The sequence below is a fragment of the Solanum lycopersicum genome, chromosome 7 (genome assembly GCF_036512215.1).
Source record: "Solanum lycopersicum chromosome 7, SLM_r2.1".
Taxonomy (NCBI): Eukaryota; Viridiplantae; Streptophyta; class Magnoliopsida; order Solanales; family Solanaceae; genus Solanum; species Solanum lycopersicum.
Genome location: NC_090806.1, coordinates 66,237,478 through 66,254,690, shown reverse-complemented (window position 1 = coordinate 66,254,690; position 17,213 = coordinate 66,237,478). Strand labels below are relative to the sequence as shown.

Below are 17,213 nucleotides of genomic sequence, written 5' to 3'. Positions count from 1 at the left end.
GCCAAATTACGCCGAATCGCTAAACGCCACGTAATGGATATATATAACTAGTTGGAGCTAAATAAAGCACTACACGTGCTTAGTCCTCATCATAAATTTTGTTTTCTATATAAACACGAGACACACAATATGCATTTCAAAGATCACAAATAACTGAACCATAGAATTTATTAGTAACACTAATGGAGCGCGGGAAATCTTCAGCTGTTGCTCGAAGTCGGTTATCGGTAATCACAGCTCATCTCGCCGCCGATTACTCCGCCTCCTCCCATGGTCTGGAAACTTCCTCTGTATCTGCACCAACCGCTGCCGTGTCGCCGCCGCCTAATCTGAAAGGCGCCTTGACAATCATTGATGAGAGGACCGGTAAGAAGTATCAGGTTCCGGTTACCGAGGAAGGAACTGTTAAAGCTACCGACTTTAAGAAAGTAAGCTTCTATGCTTGTTTGCGTCGTGTAGTTAGTACTATTTGTTTTGATTATTATTTTATTTTTTTTATATATACTGTAATTGTTATTTGTTATATAGATATCTACTGGATACAATGATAAGGGTCTCAAGCTTTATGATCCGGGCTATCTCAACACTGCACCCGTTCGTTCATCAATATGTTACATAGATGGTGATGCAGGGATTCTCAGGTATCGAGGTTACCCGATTGAAGAGTTGGCTGAGAGAAGTTCCTTCTTAGAAGTGGCTTATCTTTTAAGTAAGTGTTAATAATGAAATTTACTTCATCAGATTCTTAAGCCTCACTTCTAATGCATCATTGGATTTCTTCAACTGCTTTTTGTAAATACCAGTCAATGTTCTTGTTATCTTGAAATGAGTTCGTTGCTCTGAAGGTTCTGCTTCAGAAGCTGGTTTATGTTACTTCACAGTTTTGATTCATAAGATGGTTCATATTTTATCAATGGCGTTACGTGAATTATGCAGTGTATGGTAATTTACCATCTGAGAACCAATTATCAGACTGGGAGTTTGCAGTTTCACATCATTCAGCAGTTCCTCAGGGAGTTTTGGTACGATCATATCTTAATTTTCGAAGAAAGCTTTATTTTGTGTGTTCCACTCTCAAGCGCTATTCATTATCTTAGGAGACAGGCTACAACCTCTTTGTTGTGCATTTCTCACTATACTTATCTTAAAAAGTGTTGCCCCTTGACGCATGAAGCTTCTGAAAAACAAGGGCATGTACATATAAGACATGCTTGTCTATTCGCCCCATCTGGTAGCTTGCTGATTTCAAGCATTGTTGTTCCAGGCGAGTCAAGTGGCTAAAATAGATTATTTCACACCTTTGTCCATCTGAACCTAGCTCTAGAGAGCATGATTATTTTGCTATATATGAACTGGAATGTGATGTTATGCTTATATATTTTTCTATATATGAACTGGAATGTTAGCATTATGAGATATTATGCTTATATATTTTTCCAGATGTTCAGACCACATTTCATGTGTTTCCGTGCGGATCATTTCGATGCGAGTGGTTTTGAGTGTAGCTGAGATAATTGTGTGATCTTGTGTTGCAGGATATCATACAGTCAATGCCTCATGATGCTCACCCGATGGGTGTTCTTGTTAGTGCTATGAGCACCCTATCTGTCTTTCATCCTGATGCCAATCCAGCTCTTAGGGTAAGCAAATTTTGAAGTTCCCAACTTTTGATCCCTTCTTTGCCCCTCTTATGTGATGATGCTGTATTACACCGGCACATTCCGCATATCTCAGGGGACAATATATTTGTTTGAGCAAAATCTTTTTTTTTTTGCTTCATGTGTTCATTGCATTGGATGTTCTTTTTAGTGCTATAGTGCTTTTTCTGTATTTCATTATGATGCCAATCCAGTTCTTAGTGCTATAGTGCTTTTTCTGTATTTCATTATGATGCCAATCCAGTTCTTAGGGTAAGTAAAATTTTGAAGCCCCATGCTTTTGTACCGCCTTTTCCTCTTTATTGTGATGTTGTATTTCAGTGGCTTATTCCGCATATATGTGAATCTGCAGGCGATGCATTTGCTTGAGCAAAATATGTTTTTGCTTTACATATATTCATTGCATTGAATGTTCCTTCTCCTCGTTTTGATTTGTTAGGATAACTTTTATTGGTTCTATTGAATGTTTAAAATAAGGAAGGTGAAGCCATATCCTGTAGACAAATGATCATTTTCCATATGATAGTTTAATTTGCTCCTTCTTAGCCCCTTGACCGTCCTTTCTTAATGACGGTCTTACTCTTTGGTAAATTTCTGTTTCTTATGACACAGTTTGACACTAGTGATCTCTTCTTGTCCTGCCTCTTGTTTGGCCAGACACGTAAGGTTCTTTACAAATAGGAGACTGAAACAGTCTTTTTTTCCTGTTCAATTCTTATCTATGGCTTCAATTACTTCTGCTGACCTTCTTAGGGGTCCATTTTCATGGAACAAAGGGTGGTGGGGACCGGGTGTTGAGATTCTTTTTTAGCCCTGAACTTGTCGTTAAGACGCTATGATTCTCAACTATGGTGGAGGGGGACAAATTGATTAGTGCTACAGATACTGGTTCATCACAACTAAGGGTGCGATGGAGAACAAGTTGACTCTGGTTCAGCATTTGCTCTTATTTTGTTGCATGAGTTGGACTTATCTCGAAGTAGAGTCTATAGATAAATTCGGTTTAGCACTTTGTCTTTGCTTGGTGACCAATAATAGGCAGGCACCAAGCATTGGAATTACAAGCTTTCCTACTACTGCGATTACGTATCACGGTCTGCTATAAACCCGGCTTCGCAACCTGAAGGATGGCTTGCCAAAGTCAGTCTAAGCAGTAAATTGGATCATAGTAGCAGACTTTTCCTGACAGACATGGGCTCTGGTGGCACACTCTGTCCAATACACCCTCAGATTTCGGTCTACTCTACTAACAGATTTACATGCTTTGTTATGTAAGAAACATCGGAAATTATTTTAGTTGCAACTAGCTAACTTGATAAAATTTGTCACATCAAGCAGCACTTGCCTAGTGCTTCTTTACTCCGTCTAAGAGATCAGGCTTTTCATTCATTCAAGAGAGAAGAAGAAGAGCAGAAGTGTGTAGCAAACAATCATTTTATTAATGCTAAAAGATGTAAAAGCTCTTAAGATAAAGATTCTTAATTTTTGAAATATCTACTAACTATTGGTCCTACTCCTAAAGTTTAAGACCAACCTAAGAATAAAAAATATTAGGCTTAAGTTATCGACAGCCCTTTAAAGTTATTCGCATAATTCACTTAGACATCTCAACTAAGTCTATTACCTATTAGACACTTTAATATTAAAGAATATGTATTCATTGAACATATAACAAAAACTCTCTTTAAAATTATTTTGCGTGTAATTCACGCGCATCATCTTAAAATAATGACAAATAAAATTATGACACATTGCACATGGTTCCAGTCTAGCAATAAAATATAATTTTTTATTTTAAAAAATGAAAAATATTTTTCAGCCTTTACTTATTAATCACAAAAATATTTAAAAAGAAAATCTCCCCCACCCCCACCTAACCCTTTACCTTTCTTCTTCCTTTTATCATGTGAACCCTGCAGCCACCATGAATTCCTCTCTTGTTAACTAAGATAACAAAAGTAAAAATCCCCCCCTCAAATTCATTCTTCTAGATCGGTTATTCTCGTGAGGAAGAAAGATTGGAAGTATGTTGAATTTTTTAATATCATCTTTAATAAGTTCAATGCGTGGAGATGTTTGTTCAATCGGAGTGATCGGAATAGAGATGGACGAATATCGATCAATTTTTAACTCCAGTGTTCAAAATTTTTCTTCTTTCTCACATATTAAATTAGCAAATTTTTTTCACAAAAAATAAAGAAAAAAAAAGAATGAAAAAAAATGCTAAGAATTTAATATCATTAAAATAGTGGAGAAAGAAGATGACCGTTAATCCATGGCTATGGGTGTGGGTGTGGGTGTGTGGTGCGGTTGGTATGAAGAGATAAATGTGAAACTAATATTATTTTTTAATTATTTAGTTAAATGTATGTCAGCAGTGAAAAAAATAGGTACCATTTAATAAAAAATAAAATTTTGCTCTATTCATGCGTTAAGTAGCAGTGACACGCACTTGTTTCGTCACATTAGCGTTTTGTGTTTAATTGAAAGATATTTTGAAAAATTTAGGTGTTCAATAGGTGTATGTCCTAGTTGAGGTGTCTAAATGAATTATGCAGACAATTGTAAGGGGCTGTCGATAATTTCAGCCAAAATATTATCTTACATGACCATCATTTTAGAAGTAGTAAAGCCCTATTTTGTCCAAAAATAGTAAATCTTTATCTGGGCATGCAATTAATATATGACACTCCATTCAAAAAAGGTCCACTAACATGTGAAGCAGTCTAACAACAACTCACTAACAAAACAATAAACATGTAAAACTATATGTTGTTGGCATGTCACAGCACGAGCAAGCAGGTGTGTGAGCAGCTTGTAGGCACTAGCAAATATGCGGGTAAGCTTCTTTTAAGCATCTTGCAAGCAAGCGAGTATGTTGTTGTTCTGCAAGCAAGCTTCTTTTAAGCATCTTGCAAGCAAGCGAGTATGTTGTTGTTCTGCAAGCAAGTGGTAAATCACTTGTAGGCATTTCTGCAAGTAGGTGGATAAGCAACCTGTGGGAAGATCTGTAAGTAAGTGGATAAGCACCTGTGGGAAGATGGATAGACAAACTAAACTAGGAAGATTTATGGCGGACTTGCACATGTCATCAAGATTATTCGACTGTACGATGTTGAAGATCTTGATAGCAGGCTTGCGTACCCTTCCTCCATTCACCAGTCCACTCCATGTCTGGTGTGGGATCTAAGAAGGTTGATAGAAGGTTTCTTTTCTTGCTCTGTTAAAAATCTTTTGGAGGATTCCTCTTTCATCTAGCCCGATAGGGAAATCCATACTAGACATGGTCTTGGATGGAAGAACGATACGCAAGCCGTCCGTCAAGACCCTCAACAATGTGTAATCTAATAATGCCTGATGACATGTGTAAGAAAGTACCCATTTACCTCTACCTCCATAAAATCTTCCTAGTTAAATGTGCCTACCGTCTTCCTACAAGTTATTTGTGCCTACAAGTAGCTTACCACCTGCTTGTAGAACAACAACAAACTGGTCTGCTTATAAGTTGCCTATAAGGTGCTCACCCACCTACTTGCACATGATGTCCCATGCCAACAACATATTTAGTTTTACGTGTATTTTGTTTTGTTAGGCTTCTTCACATGTTAGTGGGGGTCTGTTTGAACAATAAAGTTTGTCATGTATTTAGTTTTATTGGGATAGAAGAGTTGTAGCCAGGTTAGGAATTTACTATTTTTAGACTGGATAGGGGTTTACTATTGGTGGACCATGGAAGACTTAGGTCTGTCTATATTATCTTCCCTACATAAAGGAGGCCAAGCAATAGTTAGTTAGGGATGACAATGGGGAGCGGTGAGGGCGGGGCGAGATTTTCCTAATGCGGGTTAGGGCGGATTTTACTTTATGCGGGTGGGTTGAAAATTTTTCAAAGGAATTTAATGCGGGTGTGGGGCGGGTTCCTCCCTCCACATTTTGGAGCAAAACAGAGTTGCATTATTTTGCCCTTCAACAATTTTACAATTAACGATCTTCACAGTTTTACAACTTGATTATTATTTTTTTTTTCATCGGGTTGAAATTAAATTTTCTTTTCATTTCAATATTTATGTACCTCACATGGTTGAAATGATATACTAATATTAGTGGAAAACAACAAATATTTCTTTTATATAAAAACAACAGGTAAAATTCAAGATAGTGAATTTTCTTTTTTGTTCCTCGTTTCTTCCTGTCAAGTTCTGGGTTCATAAGCACCCTTTAACTTTGTACAAGTCATATAAATATAATTACAATAAATGTTGAAGTAGTATAATGATCAGAGGAATTGACAAAAAAAAAAAAGAAAGATAAAAATGACAAAATAAAAAAGAGAGAAAAAATTGCAATATGATACTTCTTCGTGATAATGAAAAAGAATTATGTGGGGTGGGTCCGTGGGGGGTTTATGTTGGGCGGGTTAAAACTAGAATATTTTATTATGTGGGGTGGGGCGGGGTGGGGCGGGTTGGAATGTTTGCCGTTTACGTGGGTTTGCCTCGCAACTGCCCTGCCCCAGTCCGCTCCGTTTGCCATCCCTATAATTAGTAGAGATATTAAAAATTAGGATGTTTTTATCTTATAGCTCGTATATTGTTTAGTGTGATGAATAAAATGATTGCTGGCTAAATACTTCTCTCTTGAAGGGATGGAAAGTCCACTCCCGTAGTCGGATAAGGAAACACTAGTGAGTGTGCTTGTTGTGATTTCAATGGTGTTGTTCCATGTCCCTCTCCCGCTGCGACTCTGATCATGTGTGTTTATGTTGATGCAGGGCCAAGATATATACAATTCAAAACAAGTGAGGGATAAACAAATAGTTCGCATCCTTGGAAAGGTTATTTCTATTAGCTTTTCACTCAACTGTCTTTGATTGCTTAAACTGCTGAAATAGTCAAATTATGAACTCATGTTCCTTTTTGATGTGTACAGCCTTGACTGTTATCTACAATCATTGCACTAATCCATCCTCTTATTAACTGAATTTTGGCAGGCACCTGTAATTGCTGCAGCTGCCTACTTGAGGATGGCTGGAAGACCACCTGTCCTTCCGTCCAACAACCTTTCTTATGCAGAGAACTTCTTGTACATGCTAGATTCATTGTAAGTTCTATTTCTTAACTTAATTCTCTCTGATATCAAGCTCCAGCTAGAAAGAAAATTTAAGCGATGCCTAAATTGGATAAAAGCAATTATTGTTCCCCCTTTACCCAGGGAGATGTATGACACTAGTGGTCCGTAACATACTTGTTTATTGATATAAGATCTAGCTGGCAAGTTAACAACTTGTTCCATGAACATGCAGAGGTAATAGGTCTTACAAACCGAACCCTCGACTTGCTCGTGTAGTGGACATTCTCTTTATTTTACACGCGGAGCATGAAATGAATTGCTCAACCGCAGCTGCTCGTCATCTTGCATCAAGGTAGGCATTTTCTCGCACTATCAAAAAGCTGAGAAGTTTTAGTCTCCATTGACACCCTTATGTTTGTGCAGCGGTGTTGATGTGTACACAGCTATAGCTGGAGCGGTTGGTGCTTTGTATGGCCCCCTTCATGGAGGTGCAAATGAGGTACAACGTTGATGTACTAAGACAATGAAATTTTCTTTAAACGAGCTTTCAAATATAATGAACACTCTCTCCCCGTCACAAAATCACTTACTGGTTGTAGCACCATATCATGCTGTTTTTAAATGGTTTGTAGGCCGTGCTCAGGATGCTAAGCGAGATTGCAAGTATTGACAATATTCCAGAGTTCATTGAGGGCGTGAAAAACAGGTGCATCATTTTCTAGTAGTCATCTTTAACATAAAGAAAATGGTCTATTCATATTTAACCATTTCTACTCCTTTTTGCTTTTCCTATCGTCTAGGAAGCGTAAGATGTCTGGTTTTGGGCACCGTGTCTACAAAAATTATGATCCTAGAGCTAAAGTGATTAAGAAGCTAGCAGAAGAAGTATTTTCCATTGTTGGTCGCGATCCTTTAATTGAGGTGAGCCTTACTCGTCTCCGTGTGGATATCATGCTTTCAAAAGTTCAATCTGCTATTTCACATATCTTATATAGTGTCTCTCATATTATCTTCAGGTTGCTGTTGCTCTGGAAAAAGCTGCACTCTCAGATGAGTACTTTGTAGAAAGGAAGTTGTACCCGAATGTCGATTTCTACTCTGGTTTAATCTACAGGTAAGAATGACTTCACATGAATTTTAAAATGACCAAGTCTAGAATGATCTTAGACTTTACAGTAATACATAGCTGTGTAACAGGGCAATAGGATTTCCCACGGAGTTCTTTCCAGTTTTATTTGCAATCCCTCGCATGGCTGGCTACTTAGCGCATTGGCGTGAGTCCCTTGACGATCCTGATACCAAGATAATGAGACCAGCACAGGTAATGTATAACTTGGTCCCTTTTGCCTATATATCATAGGTAATTCTGTTTAGATGATATTCATTCTCTCCTTTCAGGTGTACACTGGTGTATGGTTGCGTCACTATGTGCCTCTCCGAGGTCGATCACCTTCAACCGAGACGGATAAGTTCGGTCAGGTATCAGTCTCCAACGCCACCAGGCGGAGGTTAGCTGGTTCGGGTGATTAGACTTGGTTCGTAGTTTCAGACGTTACATCAGGAAAATGTAGATGAATAGAACATCAAGCTCTTGTTTAGGTTTACCACCAATGGAGATGCTCTGTTTTCTTCTTAAGCTTGCATGTAATAATAATAATGTACTCAGAATTCAAATTTTCTGATGTTCGGTTAGAATTTTGAATTATGGGTTGTACTTTATTTTTGAAATGTACGAATTGGAAATGAAATTCAGTACAATGAATTTACGAATATATGAAAATTTGAAAATTTTTATAATGTATATTCAATTCTACTAGTACCAAGTGTATGAAACACAAAATTTAATTTTTAAGTATTCTATAGTTTTAGTCGTTGTAGTATTAAGTTTGATATGGACCATACAACATGGAGTATGTGATGATATTTCTATTAACGGAACAAGTTATTAGGTGAAATGGAACTGTTAAAATATTGGGGCTTCCAATGCAACATACCAGCGAAAAAAGTATAAATTCAACTATAGACGATTGTTATTGTATAAATAATATTTGTATAATGCATAATTATGTAACACACGTAATATAATCGTTATTGTATAAATAATATTTGTATAATGCATAATTATATAACAACACGCAATATATTGTCATCGTAAGTATAATGTAATAATGTCCAAAAATGGATTATATTTGTATCATTATCTAATAGACCAATATATTATAACATCCAAAGCGTTGTTTACAAAACCGAATATCCACCTTAACAACAAATCCAAGAGCACTATTTGCAGAATCATGGATTGAACATAATGTTAAGTATGATATACGGAGCACGCCAAACGTTTTACGAAAATTGCAGAGTTGCACTTTCAGGCGTTTTATAGAATTTACACAACTGCGCTTTCATGTAGCGGAAGACACACCGCTCAGCATTTCCTTTCAACAGCCAGCTTTGATACATAAAATGCCAGCCTAACTTCTCTCCTACCGGCTAGTAAATTTCGATCTTGCTGACGAAGCCATGGGGGAGGAACCAAGCCTAGTTGTGGTATCAGGATATGTGGAGGGAACACGCCTCGCTGCGGTGTCAGGATAGGTGGAGGAACCACGCCTAGCTGCAGCGTCAGGATATGTGGAGGAACCATGCCTAGCTGCGGTGTCATGATATGTGGAGGAACCACGCCTAGCTGCGCTGTCAGGATATGTGGAGGAACCACGCTTAGCTGCGGTGTCAGGATATGTGGAGGAACCACGCCTAGCTGTGGTGTCAGGCTCATATCCTCTGCCTCTTTCTTGAGAAGAAACAAAACTACCTGGTTTCTTAATAGAAGAAACTTGGCTGGGAACAAAAGAGAAGATAAGATAAGAATAAAATGGATTATGGTCAAGTATAAACAGCTGCAAGTATGTCTTTACCTATGATTTCTTTGCACAGACTTATTCTTCATAGCAGCTAAATTCTTTACTTCTCGACTGTGAGAAACAACACAAGAGAGAGTGATCAATATGAAAATAGAAAATAGCGCAGATAACACAAGAAATATAATACAGAGACAGCTGTTTTCTTTAGTTAGTAGAACTAGCATTGTTAAAATATCTTAGCACAATTTTCCAATCAAACAGAATATACCAAGAATCCACATTCGATCTATGCCCATGAAGGTAGTGACAGTTGAGGACAGGTTTAACAACACAAGCACAAACACTGGGAAAGACCATCCAGTACGGAGTGGGGAACAGAGAGCTTTTGCATGAATAAAATAATGTTTAAGCCATGTAATTGTTCTAATGGAGGCCAAACTTACCTGTTGACAAACTCTATTTTTGCCTTCTTCATCAACGGACTCTTTGTGTTCCCAAAATTGCTACCAAGTCCACTACCTACAAGTTAACTTCTTATTCAGGAACAAAAATACCTCGCATTCTAAATTAACATAATATGTTTAGTTTGACAGGAAAAGGTATATAAAGAAAACATGAAGCTTACCATAAAAGCTTCTTTTATTGCTAGAAGGGGGAACCTTTGTGCAGACTTGAACTTGTCGGCTTTGCCGTTCTACACACAAATAAAAAAGATTAAATATCAATAGTAATGGTAACTCACAACATATTTCCATAAAAAGAGAAATTAAACAAGTTTCAAGAACTAGATAAAGTCAAGTATGATCATGACGACACAACAACATACTCAAGGTAATCCATAAGTGGGGTGTGGAGTGGGTAGTGTGTAACCAGGTCTTACCCTTACCTCGGAAGGTAGAGAGGTTACAATAGACCCTCGGCTCAAGAAAAAACATATCTACAACCTATCACCATAAAAGACCAAATAAAATTTTCTGAGCAGGATTTTTGGAACTCCCTAGCTGATCTGAATTCTGTAACACACTCTTACAAGTCCCAACATAGTTCTTTAAGAGGTAATTGGAAAATTTCCCATTGTTGTTAAAGGAAACAGGCTAATTAGTCAAGATCAACATCTGAATATATATGACAGCTTATTATGGCCTCAACTAAAACTAGAGGATGGTACCACACTGGGAATACAAATTAAAGAACAAAGAAACAGAAGTAAAGCACATACTGGCATTTTCGTTTTGGTACAATTCCTTGATTCTTTCAAATGATCTTTGTTGAGTTTCCTCCATTTCCTGTGTCTTCGCCTGCAAGTAAATTGATATACCCTTTTGTAATGTCGAATGATTTGGTAACAACAATAAGAGGAAGATGTGATTCAATACTAAACATATATCATAAATCATAATAAGGGAGTAAAAACAAAATATGATATGATAAATCACCTCATATAACTGTTTCCATTTAAATGTTACTTTCACTTGCTTCATTCGCTCAACCACCTGATTGATGCTCTTGTCACCAAACTCAATCTGGTAAAACCTCTTCCAAAGTCTATCAGTCACTTGACTGAGATCTCTTCCCTGAAGAAGAATTTGAGCATTACAAATGGACTTGATATGTAACACTGCAAGAGGATAACCTAATCATAGAGTTTCTTACTTCTGTCGAATTCTCCACATGTGTCAATTGTTCAAGAGAACAGTGAGGCAAAATGCGCTCTAGTAGATAAGTGTCTGTTTCACCCACATCCCCAAGGTACCTCAAATTATCTACTGCTGTCCGAACACATAAATCTACCAGCGAAGGAACCTTACACCTCATTGTAAAACGCCTTTTATGTCTCAGTACGTGCTTCAATCTATTCTGGCCAGCTCACACCTTCATATGAAAAAGTTAATCAGCAGAAGAAAGAAAATCCAGACGTAAAAGTCCAGATTTAGAAGTATTTAGTACATTCAATACTAAACCAGGTAAACAATAGCTTCCTGCTGTCTATCAGCTAACCTTCTGTATGTTTCCTGTTGAATTTCAAGAAATTACTCCTTGAACAGATACAGTTGAATTTCTTGTTTTCACATTTATCATTTTTGAACATTTACAATTGATGCTTGTGTATAGCATATCATATATCATATACCATATATCATACTCAAAGTAGGAAGCTCAAGTTGGATTTCTTCCCTCCACAACAACAAAATCAGACTAAATATCTAATAAAATAATAAATATTTTAATTACACATTGTTAGAATTTGAAGTCCAACATGTAACAGCCCAACCTGCTAGTGATACCATTTTCGGCCTAGGGCCGCATGACTTTAGGACGTGTCACTAGGGTGTAAGACCTGCTTACCTTACTTATATACTCAAAATCTCTCCTTTGTTTTGCCGATGTGGGACTTCTTATACTAAGCTGGGATGTCACACAACACTTTAATTCTTTACAAGTTATGACATTTTAAATTTCCTTACCTTTTAGATGAAGTCCAGTAGTCATCTGATTAAGTTTTATTTTCTTGATTTTCTCCTTTCATTCATTCCATCCATTCACTATATTTAAAGCCCACAATCTTCATGTTAAATTAAAAAGGGAACTGCCCATTTGTTTTTCCTGAGCAAATCCCAAATGGCAACAATTTAATCCACACATTAATAACTTATTTAAAGCATATAATTGAATTTTTCAAGCAACAGATGAATATAAAGGTTAAGGGTCAAGACAATAAATAATACTAATTTTTTAATTGAAGTGATGTATGCTCTTCCGATTGAATATAAGGATGTTCAAAAGTCTTGCTCCATAACTATCAAAAAATGTCATATCCTCTAAAATAATTTGTTCCCTTACACCTATAGAAAAATTCCAAAAACGCAGGGGTTATTTTCTTGTGATTTTTGTTTTAAATAAGACCAATCTAATTCATAATCATATATCAGTTTAGGTGTATTTTGGCAATCAGTCTTGCCATTTGCAAAGGACGGGAAGAATAAAAGTAAAGGGAAGAGAAAGAAATGTCATTTCTGTAGAAGAAGTATAACTATCAGGTTCTGAACAAGTGCGAGTTGTAAGAAATAATTTTTATTCTTGTTTTGGATTGCTTTAGAGAAAGGTTTGATCTTTTATTTTCTTAAAGTTCAAATGAAGATTGATTTACAAATTTCTAATAAAAAAAAAGAAGCTACTTTCCTATTGAATTAAGAGGCTGTTAGAAAATGGACTCACAAATGATTTGTGTAAATTTCAGGAATCTAATTCAAGATTTACCTGAACAAGGATTTGTTCTGGAAAGCAGACCGACCAATGGAAATTGAGATAGAGAGTTGGAGGCGGCTGAGCTAGAAATAGCTTAATTAGGTTTGAACCAAATGTAACTATCAATTTCCTCTTCTTTTCATCACTCTCCTATCATGAGCAATGCTTCAATTTAGTGTCAGACAACATTTAATTTTGATGCTTGAGCATCTATCTAATTATGATCAATAGTCTAGAATGTCTATCACTTTCAACACAATTTTCACTAGGATGTCTATAACCATTAGAGTTGCAACAAGGACAACATTGAATTATTTTTGTTTTATTACTCTAGAATTCACATTGGCTTATTTCGAGCTGGATTCTCAAATTGTTAAACAAACTACCACATTCATGAAATCTTTGCTTTACTTATGCTGTGACATAACATGTTTCAATCATCTTATGTAATTATGTAAATTACTTAATCTCTCGAAATACACGTGCAACACACATGTCCGATGACTAGTTGCTTTATACATAATTCCATGCTTTATACATAATTCCACGGAAAAATGACTAAATCTCTCGAAATCCACGTGCAACATACATGTCCGATAACTAGTTGCTTAATACACAACTCCACACAACAATTACTAAATCTCTCGAAATAGACGTGTAACACACGAGTCCGATACCTAGTTGCTTAATAAACAATTCCACGCAACAATTACTAAATCTCTCGAAATCTACGTGCAACACACATGTCCGATACCTAGTTGCTTAATACAAAATTCCACACAATAATTACTAAATCTCTCAAAATCTACGTGCAACACACGTGTCCGATAACTAGTTGCTTAATACACAATTCCACGCAACAATTACTAAATCTCTTGAAATATACGTGCAGCACACGTGTCCAATAACTAGTTGCTTAACACATAATTCCACACAAGTTCAAACTTCTACAACTATCAACAATGTAATAACACTTCAAAAAAAAATCAACTGTACAGTGGTATTGCTTTAAGAAAAGTAGTGAATAAAATTTCAGAAATTTATAGTTCATGGATTATGCATCACATTGATTAGGTAGAAAACAACACGAAAGAAAATTATGAATTCAATTACAATTAACAATAAAAATCCATTGGATCGTTGAATTCACAAAACTGTCGGCCTTGGCAATGAAAATTAACGGGAATTAAACATAAGAAAATTCACATACATGAAAATTATGTACCACATGAGAATTTAAACCGTAAATAGAAGCAAAAAGAGAATTGAACCTCACCGGAATGTGATCGGAGCTGGAATTCGCCTGACCGACGCCGATGATCAAATATCTGAAAAATAATAATTGAATTTGTAGGGGAAGGGATAAAGGAACTTGAATTCCGATCGAGTTTAAAAACTGCAACGCATCGGAAGATTCATCGGAAACACAAAAAATTAAAAATCGATCGATTGATGGAAGACGGCGAACAGAGGTTTGTTATATCCCAAAAAGACTATCGGAAGCGTTTCAGCGCGTGCTTGTACGCGCAGTTGTCGGCAGGCTAATATTGGGCCTTCAAATTTGGATTAGAATGTAAGGGCCCAGTTCAGAAAGTAGTCTCCTTTTCGGTTTTGGAAAGAAAAGAACTATTCCCTCCGTTCCATTTTATACTTGGAAAATTATACGATTAAGCAAATGTATACGGACTAATTAATCATTATAATTAGAGTTTATTTTAATTATCACTCGCCATGAATTATTGATTATGATTAATTACGTTGTTTACTTTTGCTGTTTGTATAAGCGTGTATATGTCCCTTTCCATATATATAAATGATTCCTTCTCTTTCTTTATAACTAGAAAAATTACTCACACTTTTTGCCTCTTACACTTGGTGTTCGTTGTCGAATTGGACGCTTAACTCCCGCCACCTACGGGGGAAGGGCCCGTTTGGATGGGCTTAATAAAACTTATTTTTAAAATAAGCAGTTATGCGTTTGGATAAAAGTGCTAAAGTTGTTAAGAAAGAGATGTTAGGGTTATATGGGTAATTTGAAGATTGTATAAAAATATTAAAGGAAAAAACATAAAAATGTGGTCAACTTAAAACAGCTTATAAGCTAAAAAAAAAAACACCCCTACCCCAACTTTTAACTTTTGGCTTAAAATAAGTTTTTTTAAACTTAAAATAAGCTATTTTGAGTATTGCCAAACAGTTAAATAAGTCAAAAACCAGCTTTTAAGTCAGTTTGACCAGCTTTTAAGCTGAGCTAAACAGGCTCGAAGTCACACTTTAACTTCCTGCCTTGACCTAGGCCTCACATGGATCGTTCTGTCCGATGAACTCATCAATCAACATTGACCTTGACTCTCACTACGTACTCCACTTCGCACAGGAATTTTATATCACAGAATTTATAAATAATATTTAAAATCTATCAGACATTAAAATTATAGCCCTATATCATCTTACATATAAGATTACGTAGTAATAAATATTTATAATATAAAGGAAAATACAAATTATTAGACTTTATCATTTATACTTAATAACATTAGCATAAATTAATAAATGTAAAAATACATATCATGGTATGTAACATAAACAATGGTGACAGTGAGTCACTCAACAGGAGCAACGTACACAAATGTTTACTTGTGAAGGAGAAAAACTTCAAATTTTTTGTCGCTTTAAAATGAGAGGAAATTCCTCTATTTATAGGTAACAAAGGATAGTGTTAACAAATGTTTATTGTGTCTTATCGGAAATGTAACATTTATTTGGAAAAGTAGCAATCCATTGAAATGGTCACAACTTTTCATAAAATTTACAACTTTTAATAAAAATCGCAAATCTTCATTAAAGTCACAACTTTTCATATAAGTCACAACTCTTCATTAAAGTCGCAACTTTTCCTAAAGGTCACAACTTTTCATGAAAGGAGAATGCTAGTTTTGCAAATGAATAAATTAAAAGAAAATTCTTGTTTGTGACGGCACCACAAAGTGGGCCTAAGGTTCACTTTTATGCTTTTATGTGATCCTTTACCTTATTTTCTCCTTAAATCTTTCGAACACAAAAAATTTGTAAATTTCAATTTTTTCCTCTCAAATTGCTTCCTGATTTTCAGGGCAAATTGTTATGCAGTTAAATTTCTTTTTTTTTTGGTGATTTTATCTTATCTTTTTTATTTGTATTTGTTTATGACTGAAATTTTATATGAATTTTTAGATTTATAATTAGATACAATTAAAATTATGAATGAAGAGACATCCAAAATAGCTTTGAAAGATATCATGACAAATATATAAGTATAAATAAGTTGTGAATTATACATATTATATTTAATTACAAATCAATAGTCACTATTCCTTTTATACAATTACATACAAAAATAGCTCATTGATACAAACGGTAACTTCACATAATAAACACTTATCAATCAATTATACATATAGAGATACTAATTCCACAAAAGAATAGAATATTTGAATTATACATATACATAATATACAAATAAATTGATTATTAGTGTCACTATTCATTTATACGATTAAAAATTTAAATAACTAATTTATACAAACTCCAATTCCACATAAACTACAATCATCAATGAATTATACATATACAAACAACAATTCCACCAAAAATAATAAAAAACTATACATATACAAAATATACTAATAAAAACCACCTTTGAAGAACCTGATTATACAATTACGTACGGAAATAATCAGTTTATACCAACACTAATTCCACATAAACTATAGTCATCGACCAATTATATATATACAACACTAATTCCACCAAAAAAAAAAATACAGATCTATACATGTACAAAAATATTAATACAAACCATCTTCGAAGAATCTATTTTTTCAATGTACGTAAATAACTAATTTATACCAACACTAATTTCACATGACAATAACCATCAATGATTTGAATCAATCAATAATAATTTATACAATAACAAATAGAAATCAATTTATACATTAACGAAAGGAAGGAAAGTCATATTTGATATGAAAGTCTAAAGAGATACTGTTTCATGAATTAAGCGATTGTTTACCTACTTTTTTCAATCGAAATTACTATCATCATCTTTTAAAAAGTATAATTTCTTTTGTATAAAATAATAGTGAATTATACAAATGCACTTGTCTATAATCATTAAAATTGTAGCTACGGACTGTAAACATGTAAAATATCGCTAAGGAGCCTAATTAAGTTTATTCTTGTGGCTATATTTGAAATTTTCCCTATTATATGTCATCTCTTTCTATAAATAGCTGGAACACAATATTTGTCATATTATAAATTTTATGCATAGATTACCATATTTTATCAATTATACCCTTGATAGAATAGTTAATTAATCTTGTGTATTCATCAT

General features: G+C 35.0%; 2 protein-coding genes across 8 annotated transcripts; one reads left to right on the top strand and one right to left on the bottom strand.

The window, feature by feature from the left end:
- The first annotated feature begins 98 nt into the window (after positions 1 to 98).
- Positions 99 to 8,529, top strand: LOC101258079 (citrate synthase 3, peroxisomal-like). The gene is made up of 13 exons (XM_004243191.5): positions 99 to 428; positions 529 to 709; positions 937 to 1,022; positions 1,536 to 1,640; positions 6,430 to 6,492; positions 6,649 to 6,758; positions 6,961 to 7,080; positions 7,152 to 7,227; positions 7,361 to 7,434; positions 7,529 to 7,649; positions 7,745 to 7,842; positions 7,926 to 8,049; positions 8,127 to 8,529. Exons 1-13 carry the CDS (start codon positions 183 to 185, stop codon positions 8,256 to 8,258), a joined length of 1,536 nt encoding a protein of 511 aa, XP_004243239.1. The 5' UTR covers positions 99 to 182; the 3' UTR covers positions 8,259 to 8,529.
- Positions 8,530 to 8,911: 382 nt separating this feature from the next.
- Positions 8,912 to 14,703, bottom strand: LOC101258385 (uncharacterized). Of its 7 annotated transcripts, XM_069287124.1 has the most exons (11): positions 14,112 to 14,484; positions 12,848 to 12,985; positions 12,316 to 12,432; positions 12,055 to 12,193; positions 11,243 to 11,461; positions 11,026 to 11,163; positions 10,809 to 10,887; positions 10,215 to 10,283; positions 10,033 to 10,108; positions 9,644 to 9,700; positions 8,912 to 9,566 (listed from the first exon to the last, which is right to left on the bottom strand). In XM_069287124.1, exons 5-11 carry the CDS (start codon positions 11,402 to 11,404, stop codon positions 9,212 to 9,214), a joined length of 936 nt encoding a protein of 311 aa, XP_069143225.1. In that variant the 5' UTR covers positions 11,405 to 11,461; positions 12,055 to 12,193; positions 12,316 to 12,432; positions 12,848 to 12,985; positions 14,112 to 14,484; the 3' UTR covers positions 8,912 to 9,211. The 7 variants fall into 7 exon arrangements, with proteins under 7 accessions (XP_069143225.1, XP_010323648.1, XP_010323647.1 ...); XM_010325346.4 differs by lacking the exon at positions 12,316 to 12,432; XM_010325345.4 differs by lacking the exons at positions 12,055 to 12,193; positions 12,316 to 12,432 and having other exon boundaries at positions 14,112 to 14,518.
- Positions 14,704 to 17,213: the final 2,510 nt, after the last annotated feature.